This window comes from Mycetomoellerius zeteki, unplaced genomic scaffold, assembly GCF_001594055.1.
Source record: "Mycetomoellerius zeteki isolate Tzet28-1 unplaced genomic scaffold, Tzet1.0 scaffold146, whole genome shotgun sequence".
In the NCBI taxonomy this organism is placed as follows: Eukaryota; Metazoa; Arthropoda; class Insecta; order Hymenoptera; family Formicidae; genus Mycetomoellerius; species Mycetomoellerius zeteki.
The window spans coordinates 615,756-639,983 of record NW_017256404.1 but is presented as its reverse complement, the minus strand read 5'-3'; the positions used below and the strand labels follow the sequence as shown (position 1 = coordinate 639,983).

At 41.7% G+C, this 24,228-nt stretch overlaps 1 protein-coding gene and 1 pseudogene across 4 annotated transcripts in view; one reads left to right on the top strand and one right to left on the bottom strand.

The window, feature by feature from the left end:
• Window positions 1-24,228, top strand: part of hth (Meis homeobox homothorax) — a 418,172-nt gene that overhangs the window by 66,908 nt on the left and 327,036 nt on the right. For all 4 annotated transcript variants that reach the window (XM_018462843.1, XM_018462842.1, XM_018462840.1 and 1 more), the window contains exons 5-6: window positions 13,476-13,526; window positions 19,937-20,128. In XM_018462843.1, coding sequence (XP_018318345.1) covers window positions 13,476-13,526; window positions 19,937-20,128 — 243 coding nt within the window. The remainder of the gene's footprint in view (window positions 1-13,475; window positions 13,527-19,936; window positions 20,129-24,228) is intronic.
• Window positions 11,594-19,638, bottom strand: LOC108732166 (uncharacterized; annotated as a pseudogene).

Sequence of the window (24,228 nt, the reverse complement as noted above, 5' to 3'; positions counted from 1 at the left end):
ATCTGGACGATAAAACAGTGTGTCCCACTGTCCAAAACAAACCGCCATATGCTGCATTCTTTTGTTATTTCCTAAATATGGTTGAAACTATCTGCAATTATCCCAGATTTTTGCTTTATTAACAGATAGAATAAAAAAAAAATAAATGTACAATTTCATTATTTACTAAATAAATGGTTACATTATGGTTCTACTGTGGATAGATACAGTGCTGTAGCGAAAGGTCATTTTTAGCCACAATTTATGACGCATTAATTAAAGATCTAAATATGTTGTATAGTATTGTTTTCATTGACGAGCGAGTGACCATTTTATTCGAAACTTCAGCGGAACATAGAGGAAGAAATATTTTAGGCGACCCTTCATGTTCTCTGATCGAGATAACGGAGTGAAATGGGTTTTTTAAATAACTTCGACCGTGTATTTTCTCGTCGGGCAGGAACGTGTACACGCAGCTTTGTGGTAATGGTCAGGGAGACTTAGGACCGATCCGCCATTATGGATTCCTCGAGGAGTCATTGCCATCTCTCTTGCCTTTATTGTGTTTTGCACAAGATTTTTCACAAAGAATTTGAAATTATTGAAAAGTGATTTCGGTAAAATCTGATGTCATTATTTTTTTCTGGAATCTATTCATATGCAAAAGTTTTTGGTATTTTTTTGTCTTAAAAAATAATTTCTCAACATTATGACGTAATCATATGGTACCTAAATATAAATATATTAAATAAAATTTATTATACTTAAAAAATAAATTTAAAATACGACAGTTTATATCATATTCAAAATTGGATTACGAAAAGTTAACAAGAATTTGATAAAATATTTGTTGGAAAATATTTAAATAATGTTACAGAATTGTATACAGTATGTACAAGGAGAAAGATTCAATAATAAATTGTAATTTCAATAGGGGAAGAAAAATTATGTATCTCTATCATTTATATTTGAATCAATACGTATGTAGAATTAAATTTATCTCATGTTTTGTTTGTCTTTCAGAATCAGTTAGTTTCGTTTAACAAGAATATATTCGAAAAATATATATTTTTATTGGGGTTATGTGTGGAGATCGTACTTTTTATCGTCATTATTTTTGCGAAAATATTTTCGGCTTTTTTTCTCCATAGACAGTTTTTATTTAAACATATACGAGTACTATATTTCTGAAAATCACATGTTGAGCTAATGCCGAATTGTTGTTACGCTCTTGTTTTGATTTTTTACATGGAAGAGAGGAAGATAGAATGGTAACGAGAAATACATTTCGTTGAGCGTGTTCTCGCACTGTTGCCCACAATTTTTCGAAACGTCATGTCCGTTACCTGGCTTGTCACGACCGTATCGAGTCACAAATATTCGAGCAAGGCAGCACCTTGCGTTTACGGCTGTCACAACTGTCGACTGACCTTATTTAAAAATATTAGCATGGATGTGTAGGAACCTGGATAATGCTAAAATGTTTTATTTATTTACTTGTAACACTAATGCAAGTTAAGAAAAGAAAAAAGTCCAAAATATCTAACACACAGAATTAATATAATTTTTATGTAAAGTCTTAATAGTCTTTTGGAAGTCTTTTTAAATTTATTGCTGTAACTTTTTTCTTTTCCTTCTCTCTGTCTCTTTTGATGTAAGTACAAATCATATAAAAGAAGTATCATCGTTGATTTATGTCTTGATTTTTGTGCCACGAGGTCGAAAGTTCATCGACGTTTGGGTTGTCTTTCGTGCCGATTGTACGTGCATTGCTCTCGGCTATTCTCGACGCGCATTTGCAAAAAGCCGCCCCTGGCAGGTGTTACTAGTAGTAAATCGAGGAAGTTAAATGGGTTCGGCAGATAAAAATTTTCGAATCGTCTACCACCGTTGGCGCGGCCAACCTGTCGCGATGGATCGCTAAAGGAACATCTCGAGGCTGGTATATTCGCCGTTGCACTCGTCTGCCGGTGCAGTCACCATGCGCGTTGTTGTTTACCGGTTGCCGTAGGAAGGCCGGCGGAAGGTGGCGTGGCTTCATTACGTCCGTGGCAAATCGCAATCTACGAGCAATGAGCTTCTATCGTAAAGAAGAGGCACGTAACGTTCGCGCTTTTTGCCTCGTCCACTTCACCCTCTTTCTCTCTTCCTTCCGCCGCCTTCCGTCCTTTCGACCTTCCGTTCTCTTCCTCCTCGATTCTCTCGAACTCCGGACTTCTTTTCTTCTCCTCATCCTCCGGTCATCTTTCTTCTACCGCGTTCTCTATCTCCGAGACAAAGATCTCCCTCCTGTGCCAATCGAATGAAGCTTTTTGCCGATAATTTCGCAGAACGGAAAAGTCGCCGAGTGAGATTGCTTTCCGAGCCGAGTGTGGTGAGACTCTACCGTTTTCTTCGCCGGTTGTTAGCGGTCAGTAGCGTAGTGAAGAGATAGTTTTGTTGGTTCTCTTCTCTAGTATTTCCATTATACACGGTTGAGTGAGCATGAAAGTGCTCCAAGTGCAGCAAATTCGGCGCAATTGTGATCACTATGCTGTACAAAATCAATGCGGATAAAGAAAGTCGAGAATAGAATCTCACTTGAATTGAACACATATGTATAAAGAGCATTTGTAAAAATAACTATTAACAATGGTTAATCAAACGTTCTAAGAGAAACAACGATATTTCTCGGATACTTCTTCGAAGGGATGGATTTCTCTGATTTTTTAAAAAGTTTAATTTGTCGTGCTATAACAACGTGCATAGTCTAGACCAAAATGCAATAGAATACTTATTAAAAAAAATATTTCCAAAATAAATGCACGAGAGTCTCTTCGAGCGGTTTCAGACGTTCGAGAGAGTGACACGCTCTCAGACGGTTCTGCGCACGTTCCAGTAAATCGCGGGGAATTTCCTGATGGTGCTAAACGGGGAAACCGCACGAGGAGACACCACGTGGGCGGACAGAACGGCGCGGTGTCCCGGCTCCTTCGAGGCTCCTTAGTACGCGTCGTAAACGGAACGTACGGGGGAAAGAAAGACGCGGCGAGACGTCATGTTTCGCGCAACGGAAAGCGGTAAAGCGAGCAATGCGAAGCGACGCGACGGGCCACTAAACTGTATGCGAGACTGCATTGGGTGCAAGAGGAAGCCGATTGTGCAACGAAGAGAGATACCGAGAGTAAGAAGTGAGGGAGGAAGAGAAGGATGGTCAACCCTTCTCGTGCACGCGCTTAAATAATATTCCTATTAGCATAAGCGAGAAATAAGCCAATGAGATGCTAATTGCCAGTCTTGCGTTTGGAGAATAATTATTATCGCGAGGGCATTCTACTCTCTGACCGGACGTTGGACCTCGCCTTCGTGATTTACTCGTGGCGCGGTGCGGTGCACGCAGGAGGCCGCTTCGGTAAGAAGCGGCATTATATATACTATATAGCTCCATTATTAATTTTTCAAATATTAATTGTGTAGCGTATATGCGTGAGCGCGCGCGTATACATGCGTGTATGCTTGATGATTCGTCGTTTCTTGCGCAACGATTGCTCTAACCCGGACGTTGTTAAGTAAAGATTTCGTTTCGTAATCTCCCGGAAAGTCCGCGGCAGTGTCAAATCTGCTCTGGGTAATAACTAATAAATACGGTTCCGATATCGAGATGAAATGTTTTCTTATCGTGAGATTAATTTCAAACTATACCATACTACGCTAATATACTGCGCTACGAGTGTCAAAATGTATTTTTTCTCTTTTTTAAAATTGCCCGCAATCTAAATCATTCATTGAAGCGCTGTTATTCGGCGAGCACGATAAATTACGCAACGTTTTTACATATTGCGTCAAATTTATTTTACATTTATTCGCATCCAACTTTTTTTTTATTTTTGATCGTGTAGAAATTTTTGAACCGTTGTGCATACGTTACATAAATTGTATCGTATATTTCAAAGTCCGAAATGTTTTCTGATAAAAAATTCAGGAGACTCATTAATCAATAAACTTTTTTGATAAGATCAGAAGGGTTAAATGTGTTAAATTAATGTGATATACAAATGATTTTTTACCGACTTTATAAAACTTTATTTTCATGTGTTATTTAATAGAATTACATGGTTTCATGTAAATTTCGTGTTGAATAACATGTAGTCACGTTATTTCATTGCATGTCGGTTAGAAGATTAAATAAAATTGCACGGAATGTGTGTACTTTGATTCGTGATATAAATCGTAATCATGGAGAGTCAAGAATATGCGACGCAAATATCTATGTAAGGATCGACAAGTTATACCTTTGGCATCCTTCTCGCCGTATGCGTGATGTCGTGCCTTTAGCACGCGATTAGCGCGCGTGTTCTCAAGGTCCAATCGCTGCGGGCAATATTATCGCTGATTATTGCAATTTTGTTGCAATCTCCGTCGTCTCGCTACCGTCACTGCGGTCTTCGTTTCTGTCGGTACCAAAGGATCGTCGTCCGCAATCAGCGTTACTTTCGCGCAATTTCTGTACGGCGAGGGAGAGCGATCGACCCGTATCCATTGATTGAATCACCGCCGGTGCTGTTCATTATTTAATACCCGGATCCCGCGCGCGTTCGAACCTTTCAACGTTAACCCTAACGACTCTCGGTACGACGTTGAAAGAAGCGATTGTAATCGCGTGGTTAACGTTTTACGACCGCGTATATTATATGTGTATTGTGGGACTTGCCAACACGCGGCGGCCGCGGGCATACTCGCGTCTGCATTTCAGTCGCGCGCGAATATTTTGCGAATATCACGCATTCCTCTAGTCTCTCTCTCTCTCTCTCTCTCTCTCTCCCAGTCTTTTGCCGGACACCAGTATTTTCCTGAAACGCCTCTTCGCTCCCTTTCTCCTCTTCGGCCAATGCACAAGCATGGCGCGCTGATAAACATACCGCCAGAATGTATTCGGTTTTTTACTTTGCCTCGGCAGAAATATGTTGCTCTTATCTTCGCTTCGTGTATCCCGAGAAGTCGAGAAACAGGCGTGCCTCCCGACTGATGGACAAAAAGAGATATTTATCTGGTCTCTGCGCCAAGGTTCAGGAACGTATGTGCGTACTCGCCGGGCTTCTTCCGCCCACGCCACGCCAGGACCGTCTCACGCTGGTGGCAATATTATATCCTTGAGCGTTGAGCGCTCTTTTTTAGTTTTTTGCCGCGGTGGTTTGTGAATTAGGAATAAAGGGCCTGAGTATGGCGATACGATGGTAGAGAGCGGGGGTTCGAGTGCCCCGCAGAGACTTCTCCAACTCGAAAGGGAAACCACTGCTCGGACAGGGTCGAGGGCGGAAAGAGAGAACCGTGGCGAATGTGTAAAGTATAATGTAACAGAAGGACTGCCGAAATGCGTAGCCACTCCGGTGGTCCTTTATGCACGTTGAGCCTTTCGACAAACGATGTGGCCAACTCGCGGTCTTGCAATTTGACTGCGATTTTTCGTGATACAATTATTCTCCAAGCGGCGTGAGTTAATCTGCCAACGTTAAACCGAATTTTACGGACGTTTTATCGCATGTGCTCAAATATATTTAGCTTATATTTGAAGAAGCACGAGTAGCACGAGTAGGAGAGTGTTACAAACTTTGATAAAATATGATTTTAACAATTGGACTCGCACGTTTATAAAATAAATGTAGAATATGTATATTATTAGTTGACAATATTTTTCTTGGACAAATTTCTTTGACTTGACTAGATATCAAATATTAGCACTGATGGTAGATATTATTCACCTCACAATCGGGAGGATTAAAATTCAAAGATACGAACTAAAGTGTGTACTCGATCATTCGATCGATGCGACGGGCGTCGATTATCGGTTGCTCAAGTACGTCAAATATTTAAGCAAGCCGTAGCGCATACGTCATTATCGGGCCGCGAGATGAGATTGCGTGTCGTCTAATAAATTCAGTATGTTGAAGCGCGGCTACGAATTAATTAAGCATCCTTGAACAAGCGTGTGGAGTGGCGTGGCGTGGCGTGGCGTGACGTAGCGTGGCGTGGCGTAGCGTGGCGTGGCGTGGCGTGGCGTGGAATCTCGAGTAAAGTTTGTCACAAAAGCGTGAGAGACTCTTGAGCGCGTCCACGCGCGTGACTCGCTCGCTGTTATCGGTATGGGTCATCGCATATCAATATTCGAACTGATTAAACTTCGACGTTTTATATCTGTGCATTGGATATCCGATAAGAGCAGACAAACATACGCGAATCCGAATCGAGCACGTGCCCGAATATACCGAATACTTTAAGCAGTTTGCCGTTACTCGCATACTCGCCTGCCCACTTGCTCGCAAGAGAAGTTTGCGAGCTCGTTAAGGCTGCCGGTTGTAAAGGCCGGAAATGTTTTATTTATACGGCATATTTCGTGGTAGAAATTGATTTTATAATCCTCATGTGTGGCGGTAATTAGCGGCGGCGTCGACGGGGCATAACGCCAGGCAAAAACGACATATTGTATCAGACGAATATCGTTGAATGGATTTCTCGAGTAAGGCGAAATAGCGTGGATGATACATATGCATGCTTCGTTCGGTAATTATTTGACAAGGAAATGAGAGACACGCGGGATTAACGAAGAATAAGCGATTTGTATGGGCCGATCGGGCGACGATTAAGGACGATAAAATAATTTTCAAGCGAGGCGAGGCGTTTTAGTTGCCGCGAGGACGTCCCATGGTGCGCCAATGTGCTTTTCGAGGAGCATGTTTTACTCACGGGTTTATGTCGCTTCTGCGTGGAAACGACGATGAAAAAAAAAACCGGGATGGGTCTCATTCTCCCGGACTCGTTGTGCCGCTCGTTAAGACGTTAATGTTGCCGAAAATATTCGCAAAAATGCAGGTGCGCTTAAGGTTGGACGCTTTTTTATACATACAGAATATTCGTGTGCCTGTCTTTTTTATGGCACATCAACGATACGTAAGTTTTCAATGTTGATTACCTATGACCCGTTTTAATTAAGATATGAAAGAATGAAACTCACTATTTTAATTTTTAAAGTGCTATTTATTTAACTATTTCGACCATTATGCTTACCTTTCTTATTGCGTGAACAGAGGAATAAAAAAAAATAATACAGACGATTGCTGTTTTGCTCAAAATATATCCTGGATATTATATTTGCTGCGAGATGTTTTTGGCTCCGTTCGATTTTCTCGTCTCGTAATCGTCGACGAACTGCCGGAGTCAGCGGCCGAGGAATCACGCGACGCACTTTTTCTTCGTTTTTCTTCGTTTCCTCCGTTTATCCGGGCGCCCGTAGTGGTTCCTCGGCTCGTTTCGTGGTTTCTTCTTTGCCACACGAGCCCTTATATATACATACACCACGGACCTTCTTTCTATACGGGACTTTGGGTTGGGTTATATTACGGCGGACTAGGCTTCCCTCTTTCTCTCTCTCTCTCTCTCTCTCTCTCTCTCTCTCTCGTTTGCTCTTTGGAGCCCCGTGACTTTGCGCCGTCGCCGGGACTATAAATCTCCGGCTATTAAGACGGTAGTCTGCCGTTTTGATGGCCCGTGCCAGGACGCACTATCATCTTAATATCGCGTTACGTGCACGTGCGGGATGCCCGAAATTCTTACGCTCTACGTACACGTCCTGTGGAGTCGTCCTGATCGAATATCAATGTTATTGCTATTAATACTTTGAATACAAGCACGAGTATAATTCTTTATTCGACTTATACGTATATTTGCCGCAGTTGTAAATTCATGTTGCATACAAAAGTGTCATTTTTTTATAAAATTTAATTATTTTATACTTTTTCATCTATAAGATCAATAGATATTTTATGATACCAGCATATGTCGTTATGATTAAGCTGTTTTGAAATAAAATATTAAATTATGCAGGCAGTATTTTATGGAGAATATTACTTTCTCGATTATACTATAAGTAAGAGACACATTACGGTGTAATCAGCATCAGTTTAGCATTAATTTGCAAGAGCATTAATTTACATCATGAAACTTATATTTTTAACATTTTTGTTCTTGTTACAAAGGTTTTGATAACTTACAAGTCTTTAAATTCTTTTGTAAAACTGAACGTTTGTTCTGTTATGGATTTGTATAAAACAATGTTAGCGATATTGATAATTGAAAAAACAATGCGTGGCTAACTACTGGGATACAAATAGTCGTGGCGTGTTTGCCGTTGACAAGTATCACACGATTTAACAATGTTTAAATATTGTCGCTTCGAGTGTCTTTACGCGTTTCGAGCGTGCGACTAGGTCGTAGATAAACCGTCCTTTGCTTGCTTAGCGCTCTTGACTACCGTGTATCACTGGCTGGTTCACCTTCCTGCTCATGTACACATTGAACGGGGAGAAGATATCTCCGAAGAATTTTCCATTTTCTTTGAAATATAGATTTCTTTACTTTTTTCGAGTGGCACGACGTCAAATTTCCTCCGAATGATCGAATTTACTATTTAGTACTAAACATTCTTATTTTATGGAATAAACTATTAACTCAAAGAAAAAGATGTATGTGATAAGTGCCATTTGAACAAATCGTGCGTGAATAAGTATTTGGAATGTTATGTCGAGTTATGTACGATTGTATTATACCAGTAGATTGAAAATTAATTGTCGTGGGTCGACCAGCGACGTCGTTGGTGATAATGCTTGTCGACGCGATTTTTTTTTATTTTAACGCTGAAGCTGAAGTGATAATGAGATCGGGATGTAATCTCTCTGAGCGTACGGCTATAATCGGCGCGAAATTCTCGCTCGGAGAAATGAAAGAGTAGAGAGAGAGAGAGAGAGAGAGAGTAGAGAGGGAGAGGGGAGAGAGCGAGAGAGAGAGAAAGAGGGAGAGTGGGCCGAGTAATCTGGGGAAGAGGACGCTTACTTTGTAAATTATTGAACATCGATAAGAGTCGTCGTTCATAAGATGTTCCTCGTTAATAAGTGATGCATTTAACAACCATTCATTAGAGCTACTCGCGCATATAAGCTCAGAATGTGACAATTCTCGTATCCACATGATGCAGTTTATATTTTGCCGATGTGTTTTCGCTCAATATTATGGCGGACTTAGCACGTGTCGCGCGTCGATTGATCTGCTGTTCATCCTTGTGTCATTTGAGAACTTACGGTATATTGAACGTGTTGCCTTGCTTGTTCGCATTTCTAGAATCGTGTGCCTGGATTAGAATCGATTCAAACAATTATTTCAGGTGTTAATCGCAACATCATTCCGTTTCGCAATGTACTTGACGTGAGACTCACCTCGGTACTCAGCAATCTCACGGGAATCGAGGATTTCATTAACAGTTTCATGCGCCTTCAAGGTTATTAGATATACCAAGGTATATGCTATATATCCATTTTACAGAGAATCGGAGAAATTGCGATACGCGCGTTTTTTGTTTCTCTAAATACGCCCGCGAATTATTTCTATTACAATTCTATTACAAGCGTAGAGTCGTTTCGAGATTTACAGCATCTTTCTCGATTTCCTATCTTTCTGTGTTTGATTATTTCTGTCGATCAAACTTTCTTTTTCCTGTATGTTTGGTTTTACTTCTCGTTTCCTTTCAGGCAACGAGAACACACGCGATGGGGAACAATTCTCGTGCGAACTCGTAAGAAGTGTGCGAAATGTTTGTTAATTAATTAGGTTTTTCGAATCAATAACGATGTTAACGTTCCTCTCAACGTTACTGCGTTTATACATATGCAATACAATTTTATGAATTTTTTTCCACGCGGACGAATGCCCAGCCCTCGTACACAGTCGACCATTCACTCTCGTTTGTCTTGTCTCTTTCTCTCTCTATCTGATGATCTCTTTGGTAGTCTCACTTTCTCTTCAGTCGCCATCTCATTCCTTTTTTCGCCGTCGCGCGCGTATGCGGACTAATTAATATGAGCTGTATACGAGCCCATCTGCCCGGCACAAGGTCCACCTATACGGGTACCGACCTGACTACGCGATATAACGATCTCATCAAGGTCGTATCACGACTTCACCGTACTTTGCTGGACTGGAAGTGTTGAAAACGACCGGTATATTACGCGCGAAGATTTATGCTGCGCGGCCGAGATCGAATTTAATTTCCTCAAAAATCGTTTGCAATCAATTATAAGATGCTAATCGTGGTGCTTTAACGAACCGCATCACGGAACGGATTGACCTGCCATGCGAATTTTTTTATTTATTATTATCATCTTTTAACCTTGATACTCACTTTAATCTTAAAATTTACATTTATATTAATAATGACAGTTATGTGTACACGTTCCAATTATAAAAGAACGTTGGCAACACGTTATTTAATATATGGATGCACGTATAATGGAATCGATTGGCATAAAAGTGGGGCAGTAGTGTATGCTTGCATTTACGTCACTGAGTATTCATGCAATTAATTTTGTCAATCTAAAGAATGGCGTATATTAATTGGGAACTCTACCGACAAGTGCATACCATATCTTGATAATTTCATGAGACATTCTATCTATTTCTCTCGTCCTTCTTATGCAATGATGGATTAATATACTTTTTTTATTAATGCTTTTAACGTAATAACTGTTTTAAAAATCAAATTACTATTTTTCGCATTAAATCTTTATAAAATGATCTGACATGTGATTTTGAAATTGAATTTGTCATTGATGAAACTTTATTCTAAATGAATAAGTGATCTCGGATGTTCACGAAATATCCATGAGTTTTCGCCAGACGTTTGGAGTACAGCATTCGCAAGGTGCGAAATCCCGACGCATTCTCATTTACACTTTCGTACATGTGCATCGCGTATTTCGCGTCCTATATGTATATCGCGCATTCGTCGGTGCAACATGCATCACACGTCACGGTGTAGTGACACTTGAGTGGAAGCGACCGGGGAAAAGAAAAAGGTAAAAGAAAGCAACACACACGGTGACGAAGGAACGAAAGAGAGAGCGTAAGGGGAGATTCAAAGTAGGGGCTCCCTTCATCATCGGGCGTTGCTTCCGACTGCGTCGTCCCTGTCGGCTTATAAATAACACCATCTCCCTGTTTCTTCGTGTGTTTCTCAGTTTTTCTTCTTCCTCCGCTTCTTCCTCCTCCGACTCGGCTTCCCCTGCCTGGGAGATACTTGGCTGCTCGGCAAGCCTAATTAATAACACGTGATGAGCGATCGTGGCAAAACCTCCCGAGCCGAAAGATCGCAAGCGGAGCAAGAGAGCCGACGAAGAGAATATAAGAGAGAGTGAGTGACGGGAGTGACGTGGCCTGGACTAGACATCACGAAGAGCTTCATTCGCGATAGTTAGAGATACTGCAGACAAGCGTACTGTTGTGGAAGATCTACATACTGAAAAGACAGTGAATACATTATTTATATCTCGATGAAATTAAAAATTTTCTTGCGTAACTATTACAAGGAAACATAGAATCGTAACCAAAATAATTCGTCATGATCAAATATGATAAAGTATGCTTTGAATTTTATATTTAAAATATTTAGATCGTACTTTTTTATTTTAATAAACATTATTTCTTATAATTTGTGCAAAGTCTTATGTCAGTACGAAGGATATTCGTGATGTTGTTCTCACACGATCGAGAGTATGCACGAGAGGGCTCGTGCTACGTCGTGGTAACTACGTCGTTATTGGTCGGGGAAGCAACAAAACCGTCGGATATAGAGAACACATTGTATATAACGTCGAAGGCGAGAAGGAGAGACGAGAAACACATCGTGGCGAATCGTTTCCTCGCACCATCTCGCGAAGGAGCACCCGGGTGTTCTGTGTTGTGTGTTCGTTACTGGACCGATACCATCTTCGCTTTTTCTTTCCCGTTCTGTCCCTTTCTTTCTCTCTCCCCCTCTGTGCTTCATCGCGTTCTTGTTTCTTTTCTTTATCTATTTCTACTCTCGCCCTTTCCTCTTTCTTCTTTGCTGTCCGTTCGTTGACGAGGAGGAACCCTGAAGTGTCGAAGACCTGATACATATTTCTTTGACGCTGAGCTGACAGTCTGTCATCTACAACGTGGACAATTGTTCTTTATTCTATTAGCAAATTCACAATTCTTCGCTATAATCTTATAGTAATTTCAATTTCAAGCGAATCAATTTCCGAATAGGATTATTTGCAATACTTTCGTAAGTTTGGATGCAACATTCATAAGCTTTATTTTGATGCACGAATTCTTTTTTGTTGTTATCGTTGCTCTTTTCTGGATAAGTCACGTGTTAGTAGGGAAACAGTATATAATAATAAATTTTTAGTAAATATATAAGTCTCATAATCATTATTCGTTTTATTACACACCCAAAATGTTCTTTTTACTATTTATCCCATACAAGCTTTGAAATGCATTTTGGCGAGGTGATATCTCGTCCGCTTGCCATTCATGGTAGTTACAGACTCGGCGTTATACCTGCCTCGCTTAGAGCGTATCCTTCCATGGCGAAAGGATGATGAGGAGGCAGGAGGTAGTTGGTAGGCCTCGGATGAGTTCACTATCTCAGGAGCACTCATCGCGACCGCTTCGTTATCGGCCCTGTAGAATCATAATGGACCATAATTGCATAAATATAATGTTAATTAACAATTAAGATTGCCGCTTTGCCTAATTGAATCGCCGCTTCTGCTGTCTCCGAAAGAAAACGACGTTGCCGCAATGTACGGTCTCCTCTTCACGAAGAGATTGCATAGGGGAATCTCGGGTGGCCTTAAACGTTAATGGCGTATCGGAAAATTATACCGACGGTCCTTCCGAGGACACACTTTCGATACCGCGGACACATCTAAAAAAGAAAGGAAAAAAAGGAAAGAAAACAATTATTACCTTTCGATGCCGCACCGTTGTTGCTCCGACTCGCTTATCGAACTTTATATTCTGGTATTTTTCTTCTAAACGTTTCGATAGACATGCATTGCACACACCGTGCGTTGGAAATATCGCCATTTTTTTCCGGCAATAAATTTTTTATTATTTTTTTTCTCTTTTGAAAATTTAAGAAAATAGAAAAAAAAGTTGCTAATCGACGATTAATGAACATTCTGCCGGCTCCTTGTATTTCTATGGTCATTTACCCGTGATATCGAAAATCATCGTATACGCTGCGCGAATTCTGTACGACCGGGCATTCAGATATGCAATTAGCGAAACGCAAATGCAATAATAATGAATTCCCGTTAATAACCGTCGCGCCACCGCAACTATCGCTGTCTCGTCGCAACGGTGATATCGCGACGGAAGAGATAAATGAAAACACGAGCGTGCAAATAAAAAATAAAGGTTGAATCCGCGCTGGAGAACTGTGACCGTCGATCTGTTGCCGAGTTGCCGTTGACGATGCAGCAGCGTGTGGTTAAATCATGTCTGCTTCATGTTCCTTCTACCCTATCGTCTTCCCCGATCCCTGCAGCCTTTCCTTCGTCATTTCTTTTCCTCTTCGAACCAGCCTCTTACCATCCAATATCTTTTTTCTGCCTTTGCGTTCGGCGAATGTATTTTATTCGATTCTTTTTTTCTCATTTCAGATGGTTCAAGCGATTCAGGTCCTCCGGTTTCACCTCCTCGAGCTCGAAAAGGTGAGTATCCTTCACGTCTGCATTATAAGGCTCATAATGTTCTTATCAATCCAACTGTGGGCGCGATTCGTTACTGTAGTCAACTATTCCTTCATTATCTAACATCGTATCTATGTTTTTTTTAATTAACAAATAAATTTTTGTTTAAAATTGTTTTCTATAATCAGTATATTTTATTTTAACATCGTAGAAAATGTTATTTATTCTAAAATTATAGTTATTTTAATTTTTAATTGAATATATATAGTGTAATTCTAGAAATATTATTAGCTTATATAGACTCCTCTGTTACAATTTCTTCTTTAAAAACTTTGCGTGAAAATCATGTGTCTGTTGCTGATGCAAAAAGCAGTTTTCTACTTAAAACTATAGTGTAGTGGTCGATTGGAAATTCTCGCGATCGGTCTTATTGTGAGAGATTACCGCGCCCGCTTGCCAATAAGTTGCCTTTAACACCTGAAAAACGACTGTTATGACTGCGGGGGCAATTTTCCGTAATTGCGGTGAAAGCTTGACATCTACGGCGCATTCGTCGAGACTACGACGCGAACCGACTCTACACGTAAGTGGAGTCATTTTGCTGTCCAATGGTTGGACGGACGCTTTACCAACTTCGCAATTGTTTGCTTTGGAACGGTAGTTCCATTTCTTATTTTTTTCATCCTTTTTTTATTTGTTGCAACACCTTGCCTTCTTTCCGATTGACGAAATGAAATGACAATATGCGCCGATATTTTACCAGCCGGTCAGTCAGGACAGTGTGGAATTACATAGCCATATAAACGGTGAAAGTGAGACATCTGTTGAGGAAAATTCCAAGACCATAGACTTTTCATCAGCGATGCGAACGAAAGAACTCTTGACTGGTTACTGTGTTTTACGAGATTCTGCGCATTTCCTTTTTCCTTGCATTGCAATGTTGGCGAGAGAGGTAGGCTAATAGAGCTCTCCCGATGCAACGTGCATGGATTTTTCGATAGGTCCTCGCTCTCTTTTTGGACGACTATGCCCGCAGGATACGAAAGCTGGTTTGGTTTACTTAGACGTTTTTGTGGCGATATTTTATCATACAAAATAGCGGACTTCCATAGCATTTTCATCGAAATGGCAGCTGATGCCAGCCATTGGCCGCCGTGCACTCGAGACCTCTTCGTGATGCTTCGCTGTCGATCGGCCCTCTCACTCGTCAGGTTCGATCGCGCGTAATTTTATAGCATTTTTTTCATTTATAGCGTTTATAATCACATTATAATGCCGTACTACCCGCGGCGGATTCACGTATCTTCGATGCGCCAAAGTCAGCATAGTCCCATGAAGATTTATATTTATCTATGACGGAAAATTTTGGCTCAAGTTCCACTTTGGCGTCATGACGCAAATGGAATACGTATCAGTAAAATGGAATCAGATATAATATGAATTTTGTAGCAACTTTGCATAAATACTCGACATGGCACGTCTCAGATTAGATGAAAAAAGGCATTAAGTTAGCGCATAAATCATCGAATGCTTTTCTGCTTTCGTATCGGCTTATCTGCATCAAGCCAAATGAATTTACTAATTGGAGCTTGCTCGAAATTACAGCGACGTTTCAGTTTATCGCGATAACACCTATTACTCGTTAGCTGTGCCTCTAAATTTGCCCTCGTTAATGGAAGCACACGATTAAAGAAATTAGCAGACGCGCGTTATGAGAGATAACATGGGCAGCAACGGGTGTATTCTTTAAATGCTGGAAACGATGTTGACATATTGTCAATGCCGCGAAAATACTCGATACTCGATATTCGGTTACCATTGTGTATAAAATGGACTTTCTCATGTGTGTCGAATCCCTACTCCCGAAGTCTGTAGACGAAACGCGGCTTGGCACGCCATCGATGGTAACGGAGATTGAAACGTTTCTGGTCCCCGGGGCCTCTTCTAGACAAGACGAGACGAGACGCGAACGAGTGGAGCGGAATGCAGCGGGCGCGATGAAGAAGATTCCATAAATATCTGTGCTCGAGGTAGAGGAGAGAAAGATGAACAGAGAGAGAGAGAGAGAGAGAGCGCAGCATAGAGAACGGGAGAGAGGGAACCAATGGAGGCAGGCTCATGGTAGCCCGCGGTGCTCTGCCTCGTGCATTTAACATTTTCGAACCAATCGCGTATTAGCATAATTACGTTTTGCCGGGCCCGGTGCGCGGAAGGAAGGTTCGGTCAGGCCCTTTTCCCTTCTCTCTCTCTCTCTCTGCCTTCACGGCATTTTCTGATGGCGCAGTCGTCTCTTTTTCTCCCTTTCTATCATCTTACTCGCGTTCTTCTCTTCTTCCATCGTAGAACTCCGGACAACTGCTTCCCGTACACCGGTTAGAGAGCGGTAAATTTCTTATGGGATATTATGGCGTACACAGTGCATACCAACGGGATTCGTACGGGTACAACACGCGGGCGACCTCCTCCTGCTCATGGACGTGCCACGTACGGAACTGGTTCTAAACCTATGCTAGCGCACGTCGCTCTCTCCTGCTGGAATATCCTTGTGCTTCAACACATACGTACGTGCCATAGGAACTTTTAGATATTTCTTACCACGGAATCTTGACCGAGACGCTATGGAAATTAAATTTTAAACTGCTTCATAACGAGATTTTTATACATGAATAGACATTTCTTATAAATTTATTCAAAAGGTAACGTACGTCACAAGTTTATATGTAGAATTTGCTGAGATTTTTATTAGAAGGAATACATGGATAATTTGATAGTCGGCAAAAAGTTTGAGTTTCTCATCGTCATCGTTATCGCGTAGTGGGAAGGAAAGGAAGCGATGACCCCGATCGTTCGACATGCACACCCGGTATATAGATATCCTGTGCGTGCCGTAAGGGTGGTCAGGTTGCGAATCAGGCCACGAGAGAGGGAGACCGAGACAGACACCCCGAAACCTTCATTACCTTCGGCTTCAAAGGAGCCCATTGTGCCGTAAATGGGGTTCCCCGTGTTCCTTCTTTTCTACTCTCTCGCTCGTATGTACCTTGGATCCGTTCCATTCTTCGGCGTTTGCCTTTCTGAGAGTCCGTGAAGAGGCGAGGTAGGAAGGAAGAGGCGGATGTAAGATAGGGAGACGTTTACCCGTTCTTTCCTTCGTTTACGTAAATTTTCGAGCAATTTCGAGGCCGAATGAAAGACGGTACCGAGGTCTTCGAGTTCGTATAATGTCACAGCGTGCCAAGTACTCTCTTTCCTTCCATGACAACAGAGTGGCTGAGAAAAAGGGAGAATCGTTTAAATGTTCTCCTTGAATGGAAAACTGGTTCCGGAATAATTAGTCTCTCTTCATTTTTGAAACGATCTGTAGACACATGGAATAACGATGCAATAGATAACAAGTTTTTAATTCCTATGCGCGTACTTCCGCGCGCGCGCGCGCGCGCGTGCATATAGTTTATTATTTTAAAGTAATTACATTAGTTATATGTGTACGCTACATTCTTCATGTCATTAAAATTTAAATAAAATCAAAATCAGGATTCTTGTAGTAATTTCGATGGAGATCTGGATTTTGATTCAAAATCTCGTATGCGCTTCAAGCGCAGCGCTTGTCATGAGGAAATATTGTCGAAAGCAATCGTCCAATATTCAATAAAGCAATTCGATTAAAGAGATGTCTTTGCAAAAGCCATCATTGCCATGAAATTATTAAATAGCTCTATGAAACGAAAATAATTTTAAATTAGTCATTTTCGAATGAATCTTTTGTGATATTTTTACATCTCGTTATTTTGTTCTTTTATTAAAAAAATTTGTAATAAAATTCTATTACTTAACTCTTTTTAAATAATCGCGTAGACGCGATGACGATGACTGTTTTATTCACGCGATTAATAACTCAAGAAGCACTAACCGGAAGATGAAATCGCTCATCGATTTCGAGTGGTTATCATTTCCGTTTTTGCTCGAGAACATCGATGGAAATAGTATCATCGCAGCTGTTTAAATCTTTAATCGCAGCGTCCTTACTAAAAGTTTAATTCGATCGATACTAACCCTCGATTCGAAATTGAATCGTAATTTAACTTGTGCTAAAACTTTAAGTAGCATATTCAGATCCCGAGGACTATTTTCGTATGGCGTCCAATTACGGACGTAGGGCGGGGTTCGCAACCCGAAATTTGTTTCGATCGTCTTCGTTCGCCAGATAACGGGCCACTTTGTCGTATCGCGCACCACACGAGATATTCTCGGACAACATTCTCTCTCCGAAAAGATTGGACCTAACTACGTTGTCCTTTTGCTATTTCGATGACCGCCAAAAGCGATCTCAGAAAAGGGAGATGCGAGCGATCGAGCGTCTCGTCATATCATCGGGGACGACCTCCCTATATCCTGTATCAGTTCCCTCTGAGATCATCGTCCACAGTATAGGATGACGCGATTCAATGGTAGGATAGATTGCAAAAATTCGCGTGTTCCAAGGAGATCGTATTATGTTTTATGGCACAGTTGAAATTTCCATCAGTTATTGAGCTCCTATCAAGATATTCCTCCTCTTACGAGATGTAATTAATATCAGTTTTACTTATTAGAATTAATCTGATAAATTAATATCTCTTTTCACAAATATTTTGATTTTATTTTATCTTACAAATTATTTTATATTTTTTTATTATTATTTTTTATTTTTTTATTATTATTTTTTATTTTTTATTTTCAAGTTGATCATTTGCGCAAATCGTGACAAAATTGAAATGCATTTCTAAAATTTTAAAAAAATGTTGAAATCAAAGCGCAAAGGATTGATTCGATGCGTTAGACAGTAAAAAAAGGGAACGCAGACTTTTTCTTTAATTTTTTTTCTGAGCATTGTCACTCGGTTCGACTCGACTCCCAGTGGATCAAATTCTAACCAGTTCAGCATTATAGCCACTGTCCTTCGAAGTCCTTCATCGTTTTCTATCCACCCTTAGATTCCTGTATTAAAGAGAGAGTTTAGTCATCCCGAGGAAGGCATTGTGTTACTGCGGTGATACGTTGAGGCAAATAGCGCAGGAAAAAAGTTGGTGCCGCAATGGAAGAAGCGCAGTCAATGGACCGGAGGTTGTCGCATTATCGGTCTCGATGAGAGGCCCCTTAGTTTTGAAGACAGGTAAACGAGCGTGACGAATGTTCGCCGATCGATGCAAAATACATCGTCGTTTTATAGTGACTTCGCATAATACACATAACGATCTTATTGATCGCTCCTAATAATATCGTCATTGAGTCACCTTTTGCAAGCTAAACGAAAACGATTTGATAATCTCGCAAGCTTATCCGATATGCAAACTGTTTGCTTGGACTGGTGGTTTCTTTGCAATATCGATTATCATGAGCACCAAGTAAGTTTCTATATATCTGCGCCTATTTCTATATAGACGATGTACGTTCATTTACCTTTCTCACTTCGAACACTCAAGAACGAATTTCTCGTCCTCGAGTTTCTTGGTCGGTCAGGAGAAACCCAATTGCGAGTCTTTTCGCATGCGCTTAACGGATAATAAACATGTGCATTGTCCTACGTTCTTGATGCACGCTACCATTGGACGGTGCCGCCTACGGCAAAGATGGCCGTCTTCTCTATTATATATAAATGCTTAATAAGAGTATTATAAGTGAGCTCTAGGCCAATAGAGGTGGGCATGGTAATGCGTGCATGGTAGCCCCGGGAACGAAAAACGATGGAAGGGAGGGTGTACGTTTGCGAGAGCCGCGGCTTCGTAATATCTCTACTCGCCGACGATTTACATATAACAAGATAACGAATTTTATTTGCTTTTGCTTATATAATACGTTTATTCTAAACGAAATCAAGGAGGCGAATCAAGCAGAGAAGGATAGAGTGAGGGACGGGGAATAGGGTGAGGGTTGGAGGATGAGTCGAAAGAGGAACGGAGGAGGATCGGCTATCCTATAGGCCTGTCAGGCTTCATTTGCATACATAACATTCTGGTCGACTGGACACCGGTCAGATCTCCTCTCTGTCTCCCTTTCTCTTGCGCTCCTTCTACATTCGTTGCATCGGTTTCTCTTCAGCTATCAGAGGCCGCTTCCACGGCCTCGAGATGCGCGCACAATCCTTCTCCTCCATCTTCGTGTATCGATACGCCGCGTCTCTCTTTTACTTTTTATTTCTTTTCTTCTCTCTCTCTCTCTCTCTCTCTCTCTCCTTGCGTCTCACACCACACAGTAAGACTCTGCATCGGTTGGATCCATTCGATGGAACCTATCTATTAATCATTTCCGGCGGTGCGGTTAATCAGCCGCGTCCTGTTGGAAAGTATCTTTTGGAAAACGGTATCTTGGTTCACCAATGGAGAACCGATCTAATTGGTTCTTGAGTCTTCTTCATGACTAACGAATGTTCTTTCTTTTTTTTCACATTCCAGGTGCACGAGCTGTGCGACAACTTCTGCCACCGGTACATCAGCTGCCTGAAGGGCAAGATGCCGATCGACCTCGTGATCGACGACCGAGAGAGCTCGAAGCCACCCGAGCTGGGTAACGGTCTGGACGGCAGCGGACCCAGAAGCACCGCTGACAGCACCAGCCACACGGACGGGGCCAGCACGCCGGACGTCGTGAGTACCTCACCATCGTCAACGTCTTATTATCCGCACGACGCGCTCACCCCCCACCATCACCATCACCATCACCACCATCACCATCACCAGAATAATAACAATAATAATAGTAGTCACGCCGGAATCGGCAGTACCGCCACTACCACCCCCTTGCAACTGAGCAACCAAAACCAAAGCCAAAACCACCACCCTACGCCGCAGTCGAACACCACCACTACTACTGCTATTACCCCAAGTAGCGCCGCCACAACTCCCAACTCCCTAAAGCGTTCGCACCAACAGATGATGATGGCAGCCGCGATGGCCACCTCGCCGCACGCAGCCGCATCCGTGCCCCCAGCGCACGCGCACGCCGCCCTCGCCGCCTACCATAGCATTAGCTCGGCCGTTTATCCGTGTTCGTAATAGACCACGCGACTTTCGTGCCGATTTCGCGAGATCCCTTCTTCTTCTTTTTCTACTTCTATCTTATTCCTTCCGCGACATTATTCTTCTCCATAATTCTATCTCTTCTTTTTGCCATCGTGTTTTGCTACTTCGTCTTCTTTATCTGGTTCATCTAGCGTCGAACGTCCGATCGGATAGATGTGATAGGATACGTAGGAATAGCACCATTTCTTCAGGATCGGTCGCGCTCGCGATCGATTCCGTCCGTCCTTTAAGGAATGATTGATCTCTCTCTGATAAAATCGAAAGTGTGACCAGTATGTCGTGATAGTTGAATTACAACTAATAGTAAGCTAGATCGGAGACATTCTCCGATTTGCCTTCGCGGCGAGATCATACACGCGTGGGAGTCGAAACACACGAGTCTATGCCAGGGCAAACGGGTCTGTACTCTATAGGAAGACGGTACCTAGCACCTGATCGATGTTAAAACGCGTGGGTAGCAGCTTAGTTCTATTAACGTCCTCGACCTTTCCAGAAGGAAGAGAACATTGAAGTAGGATATGCTAATTCGCAGGCCCTATGCGAACTAGAAAGGATCTTGTATTGTTGGACCGGCGCTACTTGTTGGAAATCTTTTGGTATATTTAATTTCCATAAGTGTTTCGGATTGCTCCGCGAACAGAGAATGAGTTTCTACGGTATTCGGCTTGTTTTGACGGTATTCGTTAATTCTGTCTTCTTTTTATTATTTTGTTGTTTATACATTAATCGCTTGAAACTGTAGAATTTATTTATTCGTCACATTCTTTATGTTTAGTCTTATAAAATATTACTTGTGTGTTAAGATTCCTTGATAAGATTTTTTAATATTACGTCTAAAATTGGAAAGAGAGGAGGGAGAAAATTGGATAGAGGACTTCGGTTTTAACAAGTCGGGTGTTAGAAATCCATTGTCTTCTTGGATCCGTCAGGTACACTCTGTGTTTTCTCCAACATTCTCATGTACTTCACTTCTTGTGACGATTAAGAATACTCTTCATTAATTTATTTTAGATTTTTGTACAACCGTTCCATAGATTCGACGCGAATTCGATTACATAAGGTTTCATAGCGTGGTAGAAGAATGTTTCTAAATTTATTTCGTGCCAGGGAGGCAGCGGTCGCCCGTTGACATCGGTTATTACTCGAAGCGATTCGCTTTCAAAATATGTTCAGAAATATTCTCGCCTGAAATCTTGCCTAGGAAATCAGTCGTAATGGGCTATTATCGGTGCGAAAGCGCCGAATGAGCTTGCGGCTAGTTCGCAGCCTTATGCAACCAATTCTGTGTTTTGCTCTTCGTTCGACCGAGACATGGTCTGTTCTATTTATCTGCTATCCAGTAGTTATTAGAAATAACGAGATGTGCGGTTCGCGCGCGTAAACTTCTTCGAGAGTGAAACGTTCGTTTCATCTCGCGCTTCTCTTTTTCTCTCATTCTCTCACAGCCTTCTCTCCTGTCTCTCCTTGAAGGTCTCTCGCGACATGGCACGATGGACGGGACAGACATGCGAGATATTTGTATAAAAGAGCAAGTATTGGAGGAGGAAGAGGAGGAGGGCGCGTTCGCGGTCTCGTGCGAGAAACGTCGTCAACGAAGTAGGTCGCTGAGTAGCTAGAGATAGGGTGGCTAGAGAGGCGCGAGAAAATCGAGGTACGGTTTCACTGGTTCGTAAGCGTTTTCAGTTCGAATAAGGCAATCGAGCACCAGCACGAGAGAGAGAGAGAGAGAGAGAGAGAGGTAGCAAGAACAATATACGCGAATATTACTTCGACGTCACGTATCAATGAAACCGTATCAGATGTAACGGAGAAAAGAGACAGCCGATTATAACTGAGTCGTAGTTATAAGATGGGCGAATAAGGCACGGATAATTCGTATGTCGGTGTTCCGCTTTTTCTTCTTTCTTATTTTCTTATTTTTTTCTTTTTTTTTTTTAACACCGTTACTGACCGCGATTTATATGCGGGACGCTATGTAGGGACGAGAGCACACGCGCCTCAATAGCTAACAGCCTCGATGCAGCGCGCGTTGGATGATGATCGATACTATCGCGCGCGGTAGGCGTGTTTACGACAGACATTATATCGTCTACGCGGCGTCTACTTTCTTTAGGTAGCCTCTCGTGGGCGTACACGCGCGTATCTTTCTTCGTTGCGTCGCGGCGTCCATCTTCCTCGATCGAAATCATAGTAACGAGGACGAGTTAGCTCGGAAAACCGATATCGATTAGATTCGTTGGTATTAATCGTGATTTGGATATACGTAATAGGATTAAGCCTCATAGAATGCGTCACAGAAAGAATAAGATAAATTTTACGTCTATTTTTAAACTGAACGATCGGAATAACTTAGGGATCGTGTGTAAGACGGAGAGCGAATGAGAACGCAAGGCAGCGAGTTATAGCGTGTGTGGGACGTGTTTAGCGAAAACGGATAGAGTATAACGTTTAATTTATTGCGAATTTTTAATTTGAGGTTACCGAGAATTGACAACATAATGTCAGTTTCAGATAATGAGACTGTGAGGAGTTCGTCGAGCAACTGATGTAGTAGACGAATTGTAAAATTTCTTAAATGAATTTGCGCCGCAGGTGTGTGATCGGGATCGAGTTGAGCGAAAGTAATATAAGGGAAGTTATATTCATAATGTGAAATCGAGAAATGTGATGAATTCGAGAACAAAGAAGCAATTAAGATCGTGCGTAATCAAGTCAGTCGGCTATCACTAGGTTTCGGTACTCGTAACTAGGGAGTTGTGTGAGGTACAAGTCCTGATCGGCAGGGCGCGCGAGGTCCACCCCCATTCCCCGTACTTAACCCTTGTATCTTATATATGAAATACAAGAAAGCTGAATAATATTTTGAACCCTTCATAATGGGAGGATTTGAGCCCTCCTGCTGGTGCCCCACTATCAAAGAATATCTTAAGGAAAATTTCTTTTTTTAATATTGATATGTTCGCTATAAAAAGCGTTATCAATATTGATGTTCATCAGTATACGTGTATAAATGGAAATGTGTATATGATTGACCCGTTATGCGTCCGTTGGAGGCAGAATCGAGTGCAACGTATACACACGCATATATATATATATATATATACATATATATATATCTATACATATGCACGCGTGCGCGATGTGTTATTTTCGCCGAATGAAGACATCGCGTGTACTCGTGTACATCGTTATAGCAAAACGTACACGGAACCACATACGTTCGCACATGTGTTGTGAGAACATATGTACGAATAAACATCTTGAAGTTTTACTCTCTTGGGAATAAACCCAAGATTACATTTTTAACTCTACACGACAGGTACGTAAAAATGGAAATCGTATGCGGGGCACCAGATTGAAGGGATAATTTTCAAGTCTAAACGCGATAGTGATCTTCTCATTAAGATCACTACTGCAAGTAAATGCAAGGGTGTACGGAAATGGGCAAATGGGCTTCGGCACCGGTCGATTGGAACCCTAGTTACGAGTGCCGAGCCTAGGGCCGAGAGGATTATGAGCCTCTTGGCTTTCATTAGGCATTGTTTAGAAAAAATGAGACAAGAATGAAAAGGATATAAGGAAAATGAAAAAAGAATTACGAAAAAATGACAAGAGTTACATGAGAGGAGAACATTGAAGCATTTTTTCCTGTCTTTAGATCACGA